The sequence below is a fragment of the Prionailurus viverrinus genome, chromosome E3 (genome assembly GCF_022837055.1).
Source record: "Prionailurus viverrinus isolate Anna chromosome E3, UM_Priviv_1.0, whole genome shotgun sequence".
NCBI classification, from domain to species: domain Eukaryota; kingdom Metazoa; phylum Chordata; class Mammalia; order Carnivora; family Felidae; genus Prionailurus; species Prionailurus viverrinus.
In genome coordinates this window covers 18,034,187-18,056,254 of record NC_062576.1, presented here as the reverse complement: position 1 = coordinate 18,056,254, position 22,068 = coordinate 18,034,187, and the positions used below count along the sequence as shown (strand labels likewise).

At 47.1% G+C, this 22,068-nt stretch overlaps 1 protein-coding gene and 1 pseudogene across 5 annotated transcripts in view; one reads left to right on the top strand and one right to left on the bottom strand.

Moving 5' to 3' along the window:
• The window catches only part of ITGAL (integrin subunit alpha L), a 49,892-nt gene that overhangs the window by 4,589 nt on the left and 23,235 nt on the right, over window positions 1-22,068 (top strand). For 3 of the 5 annotated variants that reach the window (XM_047837879.1, XM_047837882.1, XM_047837881.1), the window contains exons 2-12: window positions 1,695-1,921; window positions 2,972-3,074; window positions 3,770-3,864; window positions 3,976-4,043; window positions 5,437-5,554; window positions 5,679-5,809; window positions 6,939-7,084; window positions 13,244-13,379; window positions 13,534-13,684; window positions 17,747-17,820; window positions 17,901-18,033. In XM_047837879.1, the coding sequence (XP_047693835.1) occupies window positions 1,695-1,921; window positions 2,972-3,074; window positions 3,770-3,864; window positions 3,976-4,043; window positions 5,437-5,554; window positions 5,679-5,809; window positions 6,939-7,084; window positions 13,244-13,379; window positions 13,534-13,684; window positions 17,747-17,820; window positions 17,901-18,033 (1,382 nt within the window). Of the gene's footprint in view, window positions 1-985; window positions 1,033-1,694; window positions 1,922-2,971; window positions 3,075-3,769; window positions 3,865-3,975; window positions 4,044-5,436; window positions 5,555-5,678; window positions 5,810-6,032; window positions 6,098-6,938; window positions 7,085-13,243; window positions 13,380-13,533; window positions 13,685-17,746; window positions 17,821-17,900; window positions 18,034-22,068 lie in introns of those variants that run through there. The other 2 variants (XM_047837883.1, XM_047837880.1) reach the window with 2 other exon arrangements.
• LOC125154135 (40S ribosomal protein S27-like) lies at window positions 15,171-15,809 on the bottom strand (annotated as a pseudogene).

Below are 22,068 nucleotides of genomic sequence, written 5' to 3'. Positions count from 1 at the left end.
ACACACGCAATTTCAACTTCTATTTTTTTATTTTTCCATCTGATTTCTTTCATGACACAGTGATTCACTTTTATGGGTGCTCTCTATAAATTGCCAAATATTATAGATTGAATTCAGCTTTCCTTTTTTTTAATTTTATTTTTAATTTTTTAAATTTATATCCAAATTAGCATATAGTGAAACAATGATTTCAGGAATAGATTCCTTACTGCCCCTTACCCATTTAGCCCATCCCCCCTCCCACAACCCCTCCAGTAACCCTCAGTTTGTTCTCCATATTTATGAGTCTCTTCTGTTTTGTCCCCCTCCCTGTTTTTATATTATTTTTGTTTCCCTTCCCTTATGTTCATCTGTTTTGTCTCTTTAAGTCCTCATATGAGTGAAGTCATATGATTTTTGTCTTTCTCTGACTAATTTCACTTAGCATAATGCCCTCCAGTGCCATCCACGTAGTTGCAAATGGCAAGATTTCATTCTTTTTGACTGCCGAGTAATACTCCATTGTATATATCTACCACATCTTCTTTATCCATTCATCCATCGATGGACATTTGGGTTCTTTCCATACTTTGGCTATTGTCGATAGTGCTGCTATAAACATAGGGGTGCATGTGTCCCTTCGAAAGAGCACACCTGTATCCCTTGGATAGATGCCTAGTAGTACCATTGCTGGGTCTAGGGTTGTTCTATTTTTAGTTTTTTGAGGAACCTCCGTGTTGTTTCCCAGAGTGGCTGCACCAGCTTGCGTTCCCATATTTTTCGTTTTTTAAAGATGGAATTCACATACTGTGAACCTCACCATTTTATTATTTATTTATTTATTTATTTATTTTCTTAATGTTTATTTATTTTTGAGAGAGAGAGAGAGACAGAGGGTGAGCAGGGAGGGGCAGAGAGAGAGGGAGACACAGAATCTGAAGCAGGCTCCAGGATCTGAGCTGTCAGCTGTCAACCTGATGCGGAACTCGAACTCAGGAATCGTGAGATCATCACCTGAGCCAAAGCCGGCCGCTTACCAACGAAGCCACCCAGGTGCCCCTTATTTTGGTTTTGATTTGCATTTCCCTAACGACCGATGATACTGAGCATCTTTTCTATGTTAGTGGCTATTTACGTGTCATCTTCAGAGAAATGTTTATTTAAACTCTCTGCCCATTTGAAAAGCTGGGTTATTTGTCTTTTTACTGTTGAGTTACAAGAGTTCTTTGTATATTCTGGATACAAGTCCTGTGTTAGATATGAGATTTGCAAATATTTTCTCCCTTTCTGCGGATTTTTTTTTTTTTTTGCTTTTTTGTTTTTTAGAAGAAAAATAAGTCACTAACTATACTGTCTGTAACTTGCTCTTTTTCTTCAACAGTGTATTATGGGCATTTTTCAATGTGAAGAGAAAGCTATCTCATTCTTTTTCTTTTTCCTACCTATTTCTTTCCTTACTCTTTTTTTTTTTGTGTGTGTGGCATCCCATTATGTTTGTACCACAGTTTATTTGACCAGTCCTTTACTGAGCTTTACAGAGTCTTCCATTTGTGTTGGTGAAAGACAATGGATCAGCAGGCCTTGGGCAGAAGAGGTGGTCATCTGCCTACCGTGTTGTCTGCTCCTGGATGATGTGAAAATGCAAGCAGGCACAGGAAATGTCTCTAACCTGGTTACACTTCCTCTCAACTCATGCGGTTTCACAACCCCTACAGGCTCACCCCCACCCAGTGTCACCAGGCTGGCGCCTCTGTGAGAAAGTCCCACTGCAAGAGGCCCTGGGGCATTGTCATTTTCCTCTTTGACCCTGTCTGGGTTGTCAGCGAATCCCCAGGGCTCTCTGAACCTGGAGCCTTCCTTGGTCAGGTCCCTGCGGCCGCTGGAAGGATGAATTCCTGCACCATCGTAGTGAGGCTGCTGCTGTCTGGGCCTCTTTTCTTTGGTAGGCAAGGGAACAGGGGAGGGTCGGGGAGGGGACATGTGTCTGTGGCCAGGGGAAGGGCAGGGCTTTGTGGAACTGGAGTACTGAGCAGTGGCTTTAAGGGTGGGAATGGCCTTAGCTGATGTGAGGATCAGGAGTCTTGAAGGGAAAAGGGGGAAAGGAAAGAGAGTCCGAAGTAGAGGCAAGGTATGGAGGAAAAGACAGAGAAGGGAGATACAGGCGGCAGTAGAGATGTGGAGTGAGGTCTTAGAAAAAGGCAGATGGCTAATGGGTACCTGGAGCTGGGCTGGGGTCTGGGCCTGCCCTCTCTGGGGGTCAGTCCATTCACCTGAACAAAGGGCGAGCAGCATCTCTGCCATCCCAGGATGCTGTGGAAATAAGCCTGGTGCCTGGAAGGAAAGCAGGGCCAGAATGGACAGTTAGGGGCTTGCAGAGGATGCCCAGGCTGCTTGGGGGGTGGGGGGTGGGGGGGTGGCATGGGGGAATCTGAGAGCTAAGGAAGAGACTGGTGCATGGTGGCGTGGGCAGTAAGGGAGCATGAGATGAGAGGCAGCTTCACAGAAATCAGGGGATCCTGAAACTCTGAGTCTGTGGAAGGAGGCCGGAGGCTAATTATCTTGGGCCGGCGGCCCAAGGGAGAAGTGGGTGTGTAGGGAGATGCACCCTGCTATGGGGCAACCGCACGGCCTGGGGGACGCCTTCCATCTGCCACTATCTCACGGACCTCCGCCTTCTCATCCTTCCTTCTTTGCAGGGAGGCCAAATGGGCTCTGGGTAGTAGGGAGTCGCTCCTTCCAAATTTCCCCGGGGTCAAGGCAGTCAAAGGGGAAGCCCAAGGGGAAAGGTCCGGCTCCTTCTGGGGCGTAGGCAGCTGGCTGCGGGGGTGGAGGAGGACAGCGCCAGGGTTTTGTGGGTGGACCCACCCACTTAGGGCACGTGGGCGCCGGCCAATCGGCGCCCGTGGCTCTGGGGGCGCGTGCGGGGTCGCTGGCCAGCGGAAGTGGCTGACCGCACCTCCCCCCCCCCCCGCCCCCCCACCGTCTCCCTCAGCCCAGGTCTCCAGCTACAACCTGGAAGTCCGCCACGTGCAAAACTTCTCGTTCCCACACGCCGGGAGGCATTTTGGGTACCGCGTTCTGCAGGTTGGAGACTGGTGAGCTGCCTCCCAGGGCCTCCCTGCCCTGCGGAGTCAGGACAGGCGGCCAGGACCCCAGCCCCGGGTGGGCCAGATGGGGAACCAGCGGGTCCCCAGGGTCTTGCCGTCTCACGGAGTCGGGGTGGGATTTCTCGGAAACAGAAGCGAGCCCGTCAGATAGGACGAGGACAGCCCATCTTTAAAGCTCCACATAAGTGTCTGACGGAAGAGTAAATATCACAGCCCCTAAAAGGCTTTGCAACGCTTCCTAGATTTCCCACTGGCGCTCCGACTAGGCAGTGAGCTCCCTGACGGCAGGGATTTCGCTTCTCTTTCCCCCACCTCATCCCTAGCGTATACCCCAGCCTAGCACGTCGTAGATATGCTACTGAATTAATGCTACTGATGAACTGAACTGAATTTGAATTGATGACTGATTGAACGAACTCATAATGTGACATTGTCCCACATCATTCTCTGGACCTCAGTTTTTCTAGACAATAAATGGAAAAAGATCCTTAACTTTCCAGAATTTTGACGCATTGGCTTATCTTATCTGGGATTCCACAGGGAAGGGGTAGGAGCTGAGGAGCCTCCCTGAAAGGGAGTGGCTGCATTGCTTTGAGATTCTTGTGGATCTGAACCCTCAGTGGGTGGGAGTGGGTGGGTAAAAAACGGGACAACTCAATCTCACAGGCGAGATTTCTCATCAGGGTTGTCGTAGGAGCTCCAGGTGAGGGGAACAGCACAGGAAACCTCTATCAGTGCCAGGCAGGCACTGGCCACTGCATCCCAGTCAGCCTGCATGGTGAGTAACTGGTGAGAAAACTGGGAGGAATGGTGTCCCAGGGAAATTGAGGCTGACCCACCACACCTGGGTTGCCTAAATTCCTCCAGCCCAATCTCCTGGTGTCTACAGGTTCCAACTATACCTCCAAGTACTTGGGAATGACTCTGGCGACAGACGCCACAAAGGGAAGCCTTTTGGTAAGAATTTTGTACAGTGTGATATGAGAGCCAGTGAAGCTTGATGCTAAGGAGAGATTGAGAAGAAGAAAGGAAAATGGAATAAAGATCCTGTAGAAGATTAAAAGCATCAGAGACTCTGATTCAATCAGTGTTTATTAAGAATTGAATATGAGCCAGTTATTTTTGAGACCCAATATCAGTTTTTTCCAAATATGAAATATCTGTGACCTCTGATGTACAGAGATGATTTTTGGTGGTATGCAAGCGTTTAATGTTTTATAGTTACATTTTTATTTAATGTTTTTTTTTTAGGAAAAATATACAACACATCAAATTCATGATTTCTTGGATTGAATTGCTTGGGATGAGGCTAAAGTTTTAAGAAAGTAAATTTCAAGTAAATAAAATATCAAATAAATAATAATATGCCTGAGACACCCACATGGCAGAAATTGTCCCATGGTACACAAATGCCTGACGTTTGGGAATCACTGCTTTATCTTTTTTAACCCTTGAGACACTCGGGTAGATAGGGATCAGTATACACATTTTACACATGAGGAAGCAAAACCAAAGAGGTTAAGAGACTTGGCCAAGGTCACATGGTTTTATTTTATTTTATTTTTTATCAAGTTTATTTATTGAGAGAGAGAGAGAGAGAGAGAGAGGCAGGGAGAGAGGGAGAATCCCAAGCAGACTCCACACTGTCAACACAGAGCCAGACGTGGGGCTCGAACTCACAAACCACGAGATCATGACCTGAGCTGAAATCAAGAGTCAGATGCTCAACCAACTGAGCCACCCAGGTGCCCCAAGGTCACATGGTTTTAAAGAGGTAGAGCCAGGATTGGAGTCAAATTCCCATTTGATTGTAAGCCCATTGGTCTTTACAGTTCATCCCAGAAGCATCTTCTGACACAGGTATGTGAGAGATAGAAGGCTAGCTGAGTGAAATATTTACCCAGTATTTAATTTGAGCTTGTTTACTTAGCTGTTATTAACATGCCAGCCGATGTGCTGGGTTCTGATGGGGTCAGAGGAGTGAGATACAAAGATGACATGAGCTCTGACTTTCAAGAAAAATTGCAGCTTGGCAGGAGAGATAGTCATAAATGAAAGAAACAACACTGTATATTCCGGGAATCGTGAGTGATTTGGCTTAAACACAGAATGTGTGATTGGGAATGGAAGAAGAAGGGCCTGGAAATGTGGGGTAGTGCTCAACTGTAAACGATATGAATGCCAAACTCAAGAGTTTAGACTCTGTCCTCTAGGCATAACCAGTTGGATGTGGGGAGTGAGGATAGGGGATGATGACTCTGAAGGTTCTTGTTCTTGACTGATGATGCCCAAAAGACACACAGGAAAAGGAAGCCCTAACCCTTCTTTTTTTAACCTTTGCTTCCTTCAGGCCTGTGACCCTGGACTGTCTCGGACATGTGACCAGAATGTTTATCTGAGTGGCCTGTGTTACCTTTTCGACCAGAATCTGAAGGGTCCTGTGCTGCAAAGTCATCCTGGTTATCAGGGTAAGGAGCTGGGGATCTAATGGGTAAAAATCTCTCCCAGTGGTTGCTCATACGAGGGAACCAGCATGGGCAGGCCAACCCATGGAGACACTTCATTAAGTCCCTTTGTGTCTGGCCTCTGTAGAATGTATAAAGGGCAACGTAGACTTGGTATTTCTGTTTGATGGTTCAATGAGCCTGCAGCAAGATGAATTTCAGAAAATTCTGGACTTCATGAAGGATGTGATGAGGAAACTCAGCAACTCTTCCTACCAGGTAAATATATTAATTAGCTTTTCTGTTTGTAGGCAATACATGCCTACTTGAGCTAGCTTAAGGCATAAAAAAAATTTAGCATGAGGTGTCTCCAGAATCTAAAGCCACGATGTAACTGGACCTCTGGAAGAGTCAAGAACCAGGAAGTAAAAAGCTTGTAGGATTTTCCTTAGTTCTCATTTCTGTTTCTTTTTGGCTTTTGCTTCCTTCTTCTCTCTTGCAGACTAGCTCCCTCAGCTTCTTTGGATCACATGAGACTGTGGAAAGCTCCCAAGTTCACATGTGCAGGTTTCAGGAGGATGGGTTGTTTTTGGGTTTTTTTTTGTTTTTTGTGGGTTTTTTTGGCCTCTCAACCAACCCCTCCCTCTGCAAATTCCAAATTCCCGGAGAATAGATTCTGACTGGCCTAGCCTCAGTCAAGTGGCTCTCTCTCTGTGGCCCAACCAGCTGTAGTCAGTTTAGCAGGGTCATTCAGCACAAATATGGTTACTAGAAGCCATCCCCACTGGTGAGGCAGGCTGACCCAGAGGATAGGAGTTCAGCAGACAGCACGACGTAAGGGATCAGAGGCTTATTTAATTTTATTTCTGTGTTTGTGTATATATTACCTCATTTTCAAAAGAGTTCTTTGAGGCAGGGATGTGGAGTTGGGTTCCCCAGGTCTCGGATAAGAAATAGATTGGAGTATTCCTTGGCAATCAAAAAGAATGAAATCTTGCCATTTGCAACAACGTGGATGGAACTAGAGGGTATTATGCTAAGCAAAATTAGAGAAAGACCAATATCATATGACTTCACTCACATGAGGAATTTAAGATACAAAACAGATGAGCATAAAGGAAGGGAAGCAAAAATAATATAAAAACAGGGAGGGGGACAAAACTTAAGAGACTCTTAAATATGGAGAACAAACTGAGGGTTGCTGGAGGGGTTGTGGGAGGGGGGGATGGGCTGAACGGGTAAGGGGCACTAAGGAATCTACTCCTGAAATCATTGTTGCACTAGATGCTAACTAACTTGGATGTAAATTAAAATTAGTTAATTAGTTAATTAATTAAATAAAAGAAATAGATCGGAACAGACAAGTGGGAAGGGATATGTAATGCCGTTTCATTTCTTCTTTTTCTAGTTTGCTGCTGTTCAGTTTTCCACGGAATGCAAAACAGAATTTGATTTCTTGGATTATGTTAGGGTGAAGAACCCTGATGCTCTGCTGGGCAAAGTAAAACATATGCGGCTGTTGACCAATACCTTTCATGCCATCAACTATGTCATGTGAGTCCCCTTGTGCAGGAGAGAGCCCACTCTTTGTTGGCTTCTTCGGGTTTCAGGGTGTAGGAACTCAACAGGTGGGCTCAGCAAGGGGCGGGTTATTGGAAGAATTCAAGTGGAGCTATTTTAGTACAGTTTCTTCTAACTGTAAGTAACAGAAACCTACTTTATACGAACTAAATCCCCCAGGGCAGTTCTTGGGAGGATGCAGGGATAGCTCATAAACCTTTGGGGCAGGGAGTATGGCCAGACCTCGTGAGGGACTAGAATTAAGACTTGGAAAGTGATTGTGAACATGGAAGCCATGGTAGAGTCCCATCATAGATGGTGATCGGCTTCTGGAGTCAGTGTGTGAACAAAAATCTCTGATAGTCAAAATTGTCCTTGAAGAATTCCTTGAACTGTTCTAAAATTTGACATATTCAAGTCCACGTTGGAAACTAGCATATCCTGATTTCCTAAATCTACTATAGAAGTTTTTTTCCCCCAGAGTTGGACCAGATGGCTTTATTGTTATTGTTGTTGTTGTTGTTGTTTTTGGTGCAAAAAAGGTGGTTTTATTAAAGCACAGGGACAGGACGCACGGACAGAAAGAGATGCCAGATGGCTGTGTTTAAAGTGAGGCCTAGATGAATGTAGCTGGAGTGTGTTGAAGGGCCATATTATGTATTTTATTTATTTTGTTGTTATTGTTAAGGGCAATAAACAAGACATTTACTTTTCATACTCATTTGGGGGAAAGGAGAAAAATCAGTATGCCCTACCCCATGATGCTCTTTCTGAAGGAGTCACCGTTCATCCCATAGAATTGGATAAGTTGCTTGATCTGAAGGTTTTTGTACTTTTAATTCATGAAGAGAACTTCCTGTGACGAGAGTGATCAAAGGGTGAGTCTTTGTGGATGGCTTTGCTGGTGCACAGCCAGGCTCCCTCTCTGAGTGAAGCTTTTCCCACACTGGCCACACAGATAGGGTATCTCTCCTGTGTGTGTTTTGCCTTGCAAGATACGATTCCTCCTGGTGTAGAAACGCTTCCTGCATTGTATGCAGCATAGGGTTTCAGGCCCGTGTGGACTCTGATGTGAACAATTCAGCTTCCTTTCTGACTGAAGGCTTTTCTACACTGATCACATCTATAGGGGTTTTCACTGCTGTGAACTCTTCTTTGAACAGCAAGGTTACTTTGATTCCTGAAGTTTCTCTGACAAACAGCACACTCATAGGGTTTCAGTCCAGTGTGGAGTTTTTCATGAACGGCCAGACTACCTCGTTGACTAAAGTTTGTCCCACACTCCTTGCACTGATAGGGCTTCTCTCCTGTGTGTTTTTGCTGATATGTGACAAGATTGCCTTTGCCCCTGAAGCTTTATCCACAGTGGGTCCACTCAAAGGGCTTTTGACCAGTGTGGATTCTCTCACGCAAGGTTAGACTGCCTTTTTGCCTGAAGGATTTTCCACAGCCCTGACACTCACAGACCCTCTGCCTCACTCCAGGTGAATCTTCCTGTAGTGTCTTTGACTCTGGGGATTTTTGTTCCAGCTTCTCTCTTCTGAAAGGGTTCTGGAAATCCCTTTCAGAATCCTGCGGCCTCGGAGTGAACATGTTTGCGTTGGGCTTCTGTCCTCACGTGCACTGAAAAATGCTACATTTGGGGCATATCTGCCACGGCAATCCAGCAGGGTAGCTGTTGGAAATCCAAACATGTCCACGCCTGTTGTATGACCTTCATCACCACCTCTTCAAATGATCCTTCCACGGGCTGTTCTTGAACACCACCGTGGCCCTTGCCCACAGACGGACAGAGGCTAGCACGAGCCAATAGCAGTGCCAGCACAAGCGGACCAAACTACAACTCCCAGGAGCCCGTTTGTTTATTTTATGTATTCATTCATTCATTCATTCGTTCGTTCATTCATTTCATTTATTTTTTTTTTAAGTAGGCTCCATACCCATCGTGGGGCTTGAACTAGCAACCCTGAGAATTCAGTTGAGAGTTGCATGCTCTACTAACTGAGCCAGCCACGCTCCCCCATATTGTATACTTAAAAAAATACTTACCTTGGGGGTGCCTGGGTGGCTCAGCCAGTTAAGTGTCTGACTTCGGCTCAGGTCATGAGCTCATGGTTCGTGGGTTTGAGTCCTGTATCGGGCTTCTGTGCTGACACTCAGAGCCTGGAGCCTGCTTCGCATTCTGTGTCTTCCTCTCTTTCTGCCCCTCCCCTGCTCATGCTCTGTCTCTCTCTCTCTCTCAGAAATAATAAACATTAAAAAAAAAAATACCTTTCCTGGGGCACCTGGGTGGCTCAGTCAGTTAAACGTCCCACTTTGGCTCAGGTCATGATCTTGCAGATTGTGAGTTCATGCCCCGCATCCGGCTCTGTGCTGACAGCTCAGAGCCTGGAACCTGCTTCGGATTTTGTGTCCCCCTCTCTCTCCCCCTACCCACTCTCACGTTCTGTCTCTCTCTCAAAAATGAAGAAACAGGGGCGCCTGGGTGGCGCAGTCGGTTAAGCGTCCGACTTCAGCCAGGTCACGATCTCGCGGTCCGTGAGTTCGAGCCCCGTGTCAGGCTCTGGGCTGATGGCTCAGAGCCTGGAGCCTGTTTCCGATTCTGTGTCTCCCTCTCTCTCTGCCCCTCCCCCGTTCATGCTCTGTCTTTCTCTGTCCCAAAAATAAATAAATAAACATTGAAAAAAAATTTTTTTTTAAAAATGAAGAAACATTAAAAAAATTTTTTTTTAATTTTTTTTTAACGTTTATTTATTTTTGAGACAGAGAGAGAGAGAGCATGAACGGGGGAGGGTCAGAGAGAGAGGGAGACACAGAATCCAAAACAGGCTCCAGGCTCTGAGCGGTCAGCACAGAGCCTGATGCAGGGCTCAAACTCACGGACCGCGAGATCATGACCTGAGCTGCAGTCGGCCGCTTAACCTACTGAGCCACCCAGGCACCCCTAAAAAATTTTTTAAGACCTATAGTTATTTATTTTGAGAGAAAGAGATGGCAAGAATGGGGGAGGGGCAGAGAGAGGAAGAGATAGAATCCCAAACATGCTCCACACTGCCAGCACAGAGCCCGACACGGGGCTCAAACCCACGAAACCATGAGATCACGACCTGAGCCAAAACCAAGAGTCCGACGCTTAACCGACTGAGCCAGAAATGCCCATCTTTCAACATTAAAGTGGCTATGAAAACTGGAAACGTGGAAACATGGAAGAAATTTGGGGAATAAGAGAATTATGTCTTCCATCTCATGCTCCCCTGGGCACACACTCAAATCCATTGAAAGAGCCGCATGGGCCTCCTGTGCTGTGATGCTTGTTTTTCACATTTTCATTCCTTTGCTGGGCAGGTATAGTTGAATTTGCATTAGTTACACATGCAAGTGATGCAGGTCCTTAAGACTCTACAGATGTGTTTCCACCTCTTTTCTTCTGGGGCTCACTTGACCTGTCCTGTCTGCTTCATTCTTCCCTGTCTATGGACAGCTTTGGTAGGTCCGTGGCAAGCCATGTCCATGGAAAAAATAGCAGCCTCAGTTCCTCAGTTCGGATGAGCAACCCGAATTCCAGCTTCCAGGAGAGAAAATCTGATTGGCCGAGCCTGGGTTAGGTGTCCACGGGTCCATCCAGCTCTGCTCTGTGGCATAAAGTCACATAGCACAGATGTGGATTCTGGGGTCCCACCTCTGTGGGAAGGGGGCAGTTTCTTAGAGAAAGAGGTCATGATAGGATGGAAAGGTACCCCAAAAGGTGTCAACTGCAGAAGCAAAAAGGAGCAGCCATAGAAATATATTTTATAAATATTTCTTGACTACCTGACTGTGTGCCAGGCAGTATTCAAGGCCAGGACTTGGCTAATTTTTTCTGAAAAGAGTTGGGTAGTATATTTTAGGCTTTCTGGCCACATCTAGTATCTCTTGCATATTCTTCTTTGGTTTTTTTTGTAATTCTTTTTAAAAATAGATAAAAGCCATTTTTTACACATGGACCATACAGAAACAAGCTGTGGGCTGGTTTTGGCCATGTATGCCAAGTTCTAGGTTCTGGGAATAGAGCAGTAATTGAAACAAAAATCTCTACCCTCTCGAGGTTCAACATTGTATTAGGGGAGAGAAATGCAACAGATAGGATAAAGAAGTCAATTTGATAATATAGTAGAAGATGTCAGTTTTATAAAGAAAAATAAAGCAGGGGTGCCTGGGTGGCTCAGTCGGTTAAGCGTCTGACTTTGGCTCAGGTCATGATCTCGCGGTTCATGGGTTCGAGCCCCGCGTCAGGCTCTGTGCTAACAGCTCGGAGCCTGGAGCCTGCTTTGGATTCTGCATCTCCCTCTCTGTCTGTTCCCTCCCCTGCTCTCACTCTGTCTCTCTCTCTCTCTCTTTCTGTCAAAAATAAATAAAGATTAAAAAAGAAAAAAGAAAAAGCAAGCAATATTCAGTAGGAAGATGAGGGAAGGTTACCTGTGAGCAAAGACTCGTTGAAGGTGAGGAAACTGTCCCAGGCAGAGGGAATAGCAAAGGCCATGAGATGAGAATGTGCTTGGGAGGCTCCAAGAACAACCAGGACACCAGTGTGGCTGGAGAGAAGTAAATAGGGGTGGAAGTAGTAGGAGGTGAGGTCAGAGAGAACCTGGGAATCCAAGTACTTAGGGACTTGGAGGCCATAGTGAGGACTTTGGCTTTCCCTCAAAGTGAGAAGACAAGTCCATTGGAGGTTTTGAGCAGAGGGGTGATCATCTGATTTATGTTTTTAAAAGGATCCCTCTGGCTGCTATTAGCCTGTGGAGGGGGCAAGGATGGGAGCAGGGAGGCCAGGTAGGAGGCTACCGAAAAATCCAGATGAGAGGTGATGGTGGTTTAAACCAGGGTGGAAATCAGGGCACCTGGGTGGCCCAGTCGGTTAAGTGTCTGACCTCGGCTTAGGTCGTGATCTCATGGTTCGTGAGTTTGAGCCCCACGTCGGGCTCTGTGCTGACAGCTTAGAGCCTGGAGCCTGCTTTGGATTCTGTGTCTCCCTCTCTCTCTTTCCCTCCCCTGCTCACTTACTCACACGTGTGCTTGCTTGCTCTCTCTCTCTCTCTCAAAAATAAATAAACATTTTAAAAAATTTGGAACCTGGGTGGAAATCCATGAACAGCCATGAGAGGCCATGTCCGTGTGGACAGAGTTTGGGGAAACAGTTTGCATCCAAGATAGAACAGGGGTCTCAGCCCTGCCTGTCAGAGCTCCTCCATTCTAAAGCTTCCAGGGGGCTTTCCTGCCCTTCTCTCTGCGTCTCTCCTCCACCTGCCACCGCAGCCCCTCTGTGTGACTTTGAGCTTCTGCTCCCAAAGCAGGTCATGTCCTAAGTCAGGGGTTGTAGACCTGCTACTCTTGGGTTAATTGTCCATCTCTGTTGGCTGTGGGGTGGGGAGGATCAGATGGTACACATAGAGCTGCTGTCCCAACAGAAGCCGTGGGCACCCTCTCTTGCTTCAGAAGGAGGCTGTGGACAGGTGGGACTTTGGAGCCTTGGCCTGTCCGACAGTACTCCCGTCCTCCTTTTATGTCACATGCACTGAGTGCCTACTCTGTCAGGAGCCAGGGATACAGCAGCAAATCAGACGTGGTCCTTCCCTGAGGAACTCGCGGTTTGGGGAAAACTGACATGGAAACAAGTCACTTCAGTCCCCTGGGAGACTTGCTGTAGCAGAGGTCTACAGGCGGCCTGGCGATGGTGGGGGAGGCAGGGTGGATAGGGGGTGCTAGATTAGCTTGCTCTGGAAAAGTGACTTCCCAGTTTTCTCCAGCCGTGGAGACCGTTTTCCGCACTGAAATCTCACCTGGATCCCCAGCATGTCTAACTGGTGAAAGAGTAGTTGCGTGTGGTTGAACTGGAGCGTAGGAAGCCCAGATAGCTCCTCAGAAAGCCTCCCTGTCGCTGCCCGTGGGCTCTGGGGACAGCCCCCTGGCCACCCAGAATTCTGTGGAAGAGCAGGGTCGGCGAGGTAGGGTTAGGTAGGCGGTTCAGAAGAGAACTTTGAAGGCTGGGAATACCTGCCTGGGGGATGGGAGAAGGGCTTTTGCATAATCAGCAGGACAGTGACTTAATGAGCTGGATGAGTCAGGGAGACCATGATCTGGAGGAGTCTTTCACATCGCCCGCCTTCCTGGACACAGGGAAAAGGTGTTCCGGCAAGACCGGGGGGCCCGGCCAGATGCCACCAAAGTGCTTATCATCATCACTGATGGGGAAGCCACTGACTCAGATCAGAACATTGACTCAGCCAAAGACATCATCCGCTACATCATTGGGGTACGGGCCCTGGCCCCTGGCTTGTCCCCTCTTTCCTCTCCTGTTCCTGAACCCCCACTCCCCTTTCTCCTTGGGGCCAGGGCTTTGTGAAAATATTAGAAAATTGGTCTGTGATTCTGGGAATGCCAGCTCTCCACTCTTTACTCCCTCACAGATCGGAAAGCATTTTGAAACCAAGGAAAGTCAGGAAACGCTCCACAAGTTTGCCTCAAAACCTGCAAAGGAGTTTGTAAAGATTCTGGCCACATTCGAGAAGCTTAAAGATCTGTTCACTGAGCTGCAAAAGAAGATCTATGCCATTGAGGGTGAGTGGCTGACCCGGGGAGAGAGAGTCTGGGAAGTTGTTTACAGAAACACTTCTGGGACATCAGACTAGAGACACAGTAATAATAACGCGCGCTTATGGAGTATCTAACGCTGTGTCAGGAGCTCTCCTGGAATAGGACCTCAGGAGGAAATTTAGGCGAGGATGCTTTAAGGACCAGCCTCTGTTTCCCTCTGAAATTCCATCTTCTTTGGAAAGCTCAGCTTGGTCTGGGGTGGAGCCAGAATTGACCCCTATTTTGCTGGTGTCAACCGAGGGCTCTAGAAAGACTATAATTCCGCCCCCTTCTCTGCCAGGTCCCTCATTTTTACTTATCTTCAAATTACTTAAGACGGGCAAGTGGACAGCGGCTGAGTGCAGGGAGCCCATGGGCCCTCTTGGCCCAGAATAAAAGGTTATGACTGTAGCCTCTGGATAGAACACTTGCCTTGGAAGGGTAATTCCCCAGGAATGCTAGTCTGCTGAAAGGTACATGAGTCTTTCTGGGAAGGCCCTTTTGCTAGGACACAGGCTTGGTGTTCAGTTCAGTTGAAGAAGCAATGTATATATGATTTTTAAAATATTTATTTATTTTTGAGAGACAGAGTGAGACAGAGCACGAGCAGGGGAGGGGCAGAGAGAGAAGGAGACACAGAATCTGAAGCAGCCTCCAGGCTCTGAGTAAGGCATCAGCCCAGAGCCTGACGCGAGGCTTGAACCGACGAACCGTGAGATCATGACCTGAGCCGAAGTCGGACGCTCAACCGACTGAGCCACCCAGGCTCCCCGAAGCTATGTATATATAACAGGATTGGGTAGACCACTCAAGAATCCACTCTGTCGGGGGGCCTGGGTGGCTCAGTTAGTTAAGTGTCTGACTCTGGATTTTGACTCAGGTCACGATCATGAGTTTGAGCCCCTCATCAGACTCCAGGCTAACAGTGTGGAGCCTGCTTCGGATTCTCTCTCTTCCTCTCTCTCTCTCTCTCTCTCTCTCTCTCTGCCCCTCCCTACTCTTTCTCTCTCTCTCTCTCAAAATAAATAAATAAACTTTAAAAAAAAAAAAAAAGAATCCGTTCTGCCTGTGCTGTGTGACCTCAGCCAGGTCAGTTTCTCTCCCTGAGGCTCTTTCTCTGCTGAATGGGGATAATACCAATGTCACAGCACTGGAAGGTTTAACTGTTGTTTTAGTTTCCTAGGGCTGCTGTAACAGAGCACCAAAAACTGAGTGGCTTAAAGCAACAGAAATTTACCATCTTGCAGTTCTGGAGGCCAGAAGTCAGAAATGAAGTGTTCGGCAGGGGCGTGCTCTTTCTGATGGTTCTAGAAGAGAGTGCTTCCTTGCCTCTCCTAACTTCCAGTGTTCGCCCACAGTCCCTAGCATCCCTTGGCTTGTAGCTGCATCCCTCCTGCCACCTGGCCATCTTCTCTCTGTGTGTGTCTGTCTCTCTGTGTCCAAATTTCCCTTTTTTATAAGGACACCAGTCATATTGGATCAAGGCCTACCCCGATGACTTCATTTTAGTTTAATTACACTGCAAAGACCCTATTTCCAGACAAGGCCACATTCTGAAGTACTAGGGGTTAGAACGTGAAAATATCTTTTTTTTACAGAACACAGTTCAGGCCCTAACCACTGTTTAGCAAAGTGCTTGGTACCTCATAGGCTGTGTACAAATCGAGCTCTGATCCCCTATCCTGGCCTGCCTTTCCTCATCCTCCAGATCATATTTTATTTTATTTTATTTTATTTTATTTTATTTTATTCTATTCTATTCTATTCTGTCTTATTTTATTATTACTTTTTTTTAATCCTAAATCTGTTTGTTGGGATAGTTCCCCACTCATGTTGACTCGGGGCTTTTAGTGCTGCTTCCATCTGAAGGAGCATCCTTCCGTGAGCCTTGCTTGTCCTTCTGTCGGCTGGCACAGGACAGTGGAGCAGCCCCCAGACAGCACCACGGTCTGCACGTGGCTGAACATGGTGGTGATTTTTTGTAGCGTCCTGGGCACTTCACGCCCATGAAGTAGGAGTTGGGGCTCTGCGCCAGGCGCTGCTTCTTGGGCTTCCTCTCCTCTTCTTCCGGGGACGGGGGCAGGAGGTCCTTCGCGAGAGGCATGTTCTCTTGGGCAGGGCAGCACTGCCAGAAAGTCTCCAGATCGTATTTCAGATGTCCCTGCCTCTGACAAGCTCTCACTGAACTCGAGTCTAGGTTGGGTGTCGTGGTAACGGCTGTGTGTTCCCTATCCTGGCCCCCGAGACTTCCGTTGTATTGAATCATCCGCTCCGTGTCTGCCTCCCACGCCACACTGTGAGGTCTGTCATGGCAAGCATTGTGTCTGCCTTTTGACCGTTGTATCTGTGGCACCAAATATTTAGTTGTTCTAAACATTTATTAAGAGTGAATGAACAAATCTTCACAGTAATCAGTGCGTTTCTTGAAAGCTTACAGGTAATAGACAGTTTATCTGTATCATTTAATTCATTGCTCTCAGGAGCCTTGCAAGGCTGGTGGGATGATTTTCATTGTATTAATTCATGCTTGCACCAACCAGGTACCGGGGCCGTGAACAAGGCACTCAGGGGTAGTGTCAACATGGAGCTCGTATTCGGGTTGGATAAAGAAAAAAAAAACCAAACAGGATAATTAGAGATTATGATAAGTGCTATAAAGGAAATGAATAAGTTGGATAGAAAGGTTTATGGAGGAGTGGGGGAAGCCACTATAGATAGGCTTTTCAAGGAAGGTCTTTCTAGATGCCTTTTTGTTTTCTTTAATGGAGGTGAAATTCACTCTGAGATGATATTTGAACCAAGACACGAAAGATGAGAATCAAACAGCCATGTGAGGAATGTGGGCAAAAAGCCTTATCATCAGCTCAGGGGCCCGGAGGTGGGGGATGGGCAGGCAAGCTGGAGGAACAGAAAAAGGTCACGGTGATAGCAGTGTGGTGAGTAAATGAGAGAAGGTTGGAGAGAGAGGCAAGGGCCTTCCATTTCCTCATCAGTAGCTTGGGTTTTAATCTAAAGAGTGATGGCAAGGGTGCCTGGGTGGCTCAGTCGGTTAAGCATCCAACTCTTGATTTCAGCTCAGGTCATGATCTCATGGTTTGTGGGTTTGAGCCCTGAGTTGGGCTCCATGCTGAGAGTGCAGAGCCTGCTTGAAATTCTTTCTCCTTCTGTCTCTCTGCCCCTCCCCACCCCTCTCAAAAATAAATAAACATTTAAAAATATGTTTTTTAAATAAACAACAAAGAGCAATGGCAAGTAATGAAGAGCTTTTTAAGAAAGGGAAATGTGTGGTCTGATATACATTTTTAAAAAAGATTACTCCAGGGGCACCTGGGTGGCTTGGTGGGTTAAGCGTCTAACTCTTGGTTTCCACTCAGGTCATGATCTCACAGTTCGTGAGTTCAAGCCCCACATCGGGCTCCTTGCTGTCAGCGCAGAGCCCGCTTGGGATTCTCTCTCCCTCTCTCCCTGGCCCTCCCCCGCTTGTTCTCTCTCTCTCTCTCTCTCTGTCTCTCAAAATAACTAATAAATAAACGTTAAAAATAAAAAAAAAATTAAAAAAAAGAAAGATTACTCCAGCTTGCTCTGTGGAAAATAGACATGACAAGAAGAAAGAAGTCAGAGACCAAGTAAGTAAGCTGCTGCAGTAGCTAGGCGAGGGAGCAGAGTGGCTTGGACCTTTGTGGCGGCAATAGTGACCCTTCAGAGAAGGGGGCAGACGCATTGAAGGTAGAACCATCTTGACTTGGTGATGTGTTGGAGGAAGAACAGGAAGGGGAGAATCAGTCTGGTTCGCCAGGAGGGGTGGGGGCTCCAGCCCTTGCAGCGGGGAAGCCTGAGCGGGAACAGAACTCCAGGGCTCCATCTTGGCCGTGCCGAGTCTGGGGCTTGTGCACTTGTGCCTAAGTCACTGCCCAGTCTGACTGTGATGTGGGCTCTTCCTTCTGTGTCCAAAGGTCGGTCCCATGCTTCTTTCTCAATCTTTTCTCCAGTATCACTGTCCCTGCTGCTCCCTGGGGGTCCACCCATGCTCTTTACCTTGTCCCCCAGGCACGAGCAAACAGGACCTGACATCCTTCAACATGGAGCTGTCCTCCAGTGGGATCAGTGCTGACCTCAGCCAGGTGAGTGGCGGGCCTGAAGCAGGGGGCTGGCGGACGTTATGGGAATGTGGCTGAGCCTGCTCGTCTCCTTCCCTGGGCAGGGTCATGGTGTCGTGGGGGCAGTCGGAGCCAAGGATTGGGCTGGGGGCTTTCTAGACATGGATGCCAAACTGCAGGATGATAGATTTGTTGGGAATGAACCGCTGACACCAGAAGCAAGAGCAGGATATTTAGGTAAGTACTTTTCTTTTCTGCTGGGTTCTTTTGATCTTAGGGGCCAGAGTCACTGAGACCAACTTTCAAAATAATAATGAAAGCAATTAATCAACCAGCATGAACAAACTCAGAGTTTAAATATAGCCGTAACATTCTTAATTTTTCCCCTAGTAGCCCCTCTGCTGTGTAGTAATCATGTTTTTATTCTCTGTATTTTATGATGGTTAGACAGCGGGTTTTTTAAAAATTTTTTTAATGTTTATTTATTTTTGCAAGAGAGAGTGAGAATGTGCAAAAGGGGGAGGGGGAGAGAGAGACACAGAATTGGAAGCAGGCTCCAGGCTCTGAGCTGTCAGCACAGAGCCAGACATAGGGCTCGAGCTCAGAAACCGTGAGATCATGACCTGAGCCAAAGTCAGACGCTTAACTGACTGAGCTACCTAGGTGACCCTGATGCTTGACATCTTGAGGCCTCATGAATCCTGGAGAGACTGCCCCTGCCAGGGCTAGCTAGTTCCCACAGAGAGTAAATAAATGACCTGTGAGCAGGCCTTCCACATGCCAACCAGCCAGCCCTGAGCCTGTATTCCCAACCACCTCCTTTACCATAACTTTCACACACCAAGCCCATATTCTCCCTGACCTAAATCTCTAGTCAGCCAAGGACCAGCTCTATAGACCAGAGCCGGCCAACATTGTTCAAATCATCCCATCCTAAGCTTGCTCAAGCTGGCCTATGCTACCTCACATTCCTTCCTACCAAAAGCACAATAAGGGCTCTGGGCCATTTTCTCCTCTCTCCTTCTGCTTCCTCACTGACCCTGGTGCTTCTGCCACGTGGCCCTGCATGGCCTGTCGTGCCCATGCCTCCTGCTATGGAGAGCTATGCATAATAAACTTCTTTCAATGGCAGTGAACCTCTCTGTGTCATCTTTGCGTCTTACCCATAAATTAAATCCTGGGTACATTTTTTTTTTTTAACATTTACTTCTTATTGAGAGATAGAGACAGACAGAGCATGAGCATTGGAGGGGCAGAGAGAGAGGGAGACACAGAATCCGAAGCCGGCTCCAGGCTCTGAGTTGTCAGCACAGAGTCCGATGCGCGGCTTGAACCCACAAACCATGATATCATGGCCTGAGCTGGAGTCAGACGCTTAACCGACTGAGCCACCCAGGTGCCCCTTTCATATACCCTTCTGAGGGAGACTGCTCTCCACAATTTTTTCTTTTTTCTTTCGATATTCTTTACTGAGTATTATGTGTCAGGCACTGTTTTCTTGTTTTTTCCTTTTATTTTAGAGAGAGAGAGAGCGAGTGAGCATGTGAGTCGGGGAGAGGGGCAGAGGGAGAGAAAGAGAATCTTAAGCAGGTTCCATGCTCAGTGCGGCACCTGATGCAGGGCTCGATCCCCCGACCCTGGAATCGTGATCTGAGCCAAAATCAAGAGTTGGGCGCTTGGGGCACCTGGGTGGCTCACTCGGTTAAGCATCCAACTTCTGCTCAGGTCATGATCTCATCGTTCATGAGTTCGATCCCCACGTCAGACCCTGTGCTAACAGCTCAGAGCCTGGAGCCTGCTTTGGATTCTATGTCTCCCTCTCTTTCAGTCCCTCCCCTGCTTACACTCTGTTAGTCTCTCTCTCTCAAAAATAAATAAACCATAAAAAAAAATTTTTTTTAAGTCGGACACTCAACCAACTGAGCCATTTGCATCAGGGGCATCAGGCATCACATGGGTGCCCCTGCCAGGCACTGTTCTAAGTGCATGGGATGTATTGACATATTTTATCTTAGTTTATCTCATTTTATTCTTATAACAACCCTGCGAGTATTTTTATTACCTTTATTTTATAGATGAAGGAGCTGAGCCCAGGAGAGTTTAAATAACTTGCCCAGGGTCACAAAACTAGTAGGTAGAACCCAGGTAGTGTAGCCCCAAAGTCTGTGCTGGTAACCACCACACTCACCCTATAGCTTCTAGTGCCTTCAGGGTGCTTTTGTGTCCCCCAGTATACTGCAAGCTAGCTGGCGGTTTCACTCACTGAAGAAAAAATAACCCAAAGTTTAATCTCTAGTTAAGCACTTGTCACACTAGACACACACACATACACACACACACACACACACACACACACACACACTGCATATATACATATATATATATGGAGAGAGAGGGAGGGAGGGACAGAGGGATGTGATTATAGATGTATATATACATATATATATGTATATATATGTATGTGTATTTTATATGTATATATAGGTATATGATTGCATATATATAACTTTGTGCCAACTATACTTCATAAAGAAAAAAAGAAAACTTTCAACTCCTGCTAAAAAAATAAAAATAGGGGCGCCTGGGTGGCGCAGTCGGTTAAGCGTCCGACTTCAGCCAGGTCACGATCTCGCGGTCCGTGAGTTCGAGCCCCGCGTCGGGCTCTGGGCTGATGGCTCAGAGCCTGGAGCCTGTTTCCGATTCTGTGTCTCCCTCTCTCTCTGCCCCTCCCCCGTTCGTGCTCTGTCTCTCTCTGTCCCAAAAATAAATAAAAAAAAAAAATAAATAAAAAAAAATAAAAATAAAAATAAAAATAAAAAATAAATATAATCTTGGGTGCCTGTGATGCCACTATCCTTCAGATCTTAGTTTAGATATCACTAGCATAGCACAGCATTTTATATCCGTGATCTTCTTTAATCCTCAAAACCACCTTATGAGGTTCCTATTATCCCATTATTTAAATTTTTTTTTCAACGTTTATTTATTTTTGGGACAGAGAGAGACAGAGCATGAACGGGGGAGGGGCAGAGAGAGAGGGAGACACAGAATCGGAAACAGGCTCCAGGCTCTGAGCCATCAGCCCAGAGCCCGACGCGGGGCTCGAACTCCCGGACTGCGAGATCGTGACCTGGCTGAAGTCACACGCCTAACCGACTGCGCCACCCAGGCGCCCCTATTATCCCATTATTTAGATGAGAAAACTGAGTCTACGGCTATACCACCCTGAACGCGCCCGATCTCGTCTGATCTCGGAAGCTAAGCAGGGTCGGGCCTGGTTAGTACTTGGATGGGAGACGAGAAAACTGAGCCTCAGTGGCGAGGCATAATCGATTCAAGATCACACAGCTAGGAAGTATCAGCACAAGGAATAATAACCTCGTCTCTGATTTCAAAGGACAAGTTCCTAACCCCTGTGCTTCAGGAATGTTCACGAATGAATGGGAAAGTGGTTCAGCCTCTTCGCCCTTCCTGTCTGTGCCATATCATCTCGGTTGTCTCTGTTTTCTCACTCACTTGCAACCACTCTAAGCAGAGAAGATGAAATTGAGTCAGTCATCTCTTGAATCAGAGTATTCCTACTAGGTGTATCTTGGCTCAAGCCCAATCCCTGGTCCGGTTTCCTGCAGCATTTCCTCAGACATTCCAGCAATGAAAAAACCTTGCCGCACACACTAGCAATGAAGTAGGAAGATAGCCTGGAGTGATAACTTCAAACAAATTTTTTTCAGGTCTCCTGCTCTATTTTTTTTTTTAATTTTTTTTTTCAACGTTTATTTATTTTTGGGACAGAGAGAGACAGAGCATGAACGGGGGAGGGGCAGAGAGAGAGGGAGACACAGAATCGGAAACAGGCTCCAGGCTCTGAGCCATCAGCCCAGAGCCTGACGCGGGGCTCGAACTCCCGGACCGCGAGATCGTGACCTGGCTGAAGTCGGACGCTCAACCGACTGCGCCACCCAGGCGCCCCTCTCCTGCTCTATTTTTAATGTCCGCGCAGATTTTGCACTCTTCTTGCTAATATACCTCATTGTATTTTTTGATTTTTAAGAAGTGTAGGGGCGCCTGGGTGGCTCAGTTGGTTAAGCTTCTGACTCTTGATCTCAGCGCAGGTCAAGATCTCACAGTTCATGAGATGGAGCCCTGTGTCGGGCTCTGCGCTGGTTGGGATTCTCTCTCTTTCTCTCTCTCTCTCTCTCCCTCTGCCCCTCCTCTGCTCCCGATCTCTCTCTCTCTCAAAACAATAAAGTAAAAACAACAACAAGTCAAATG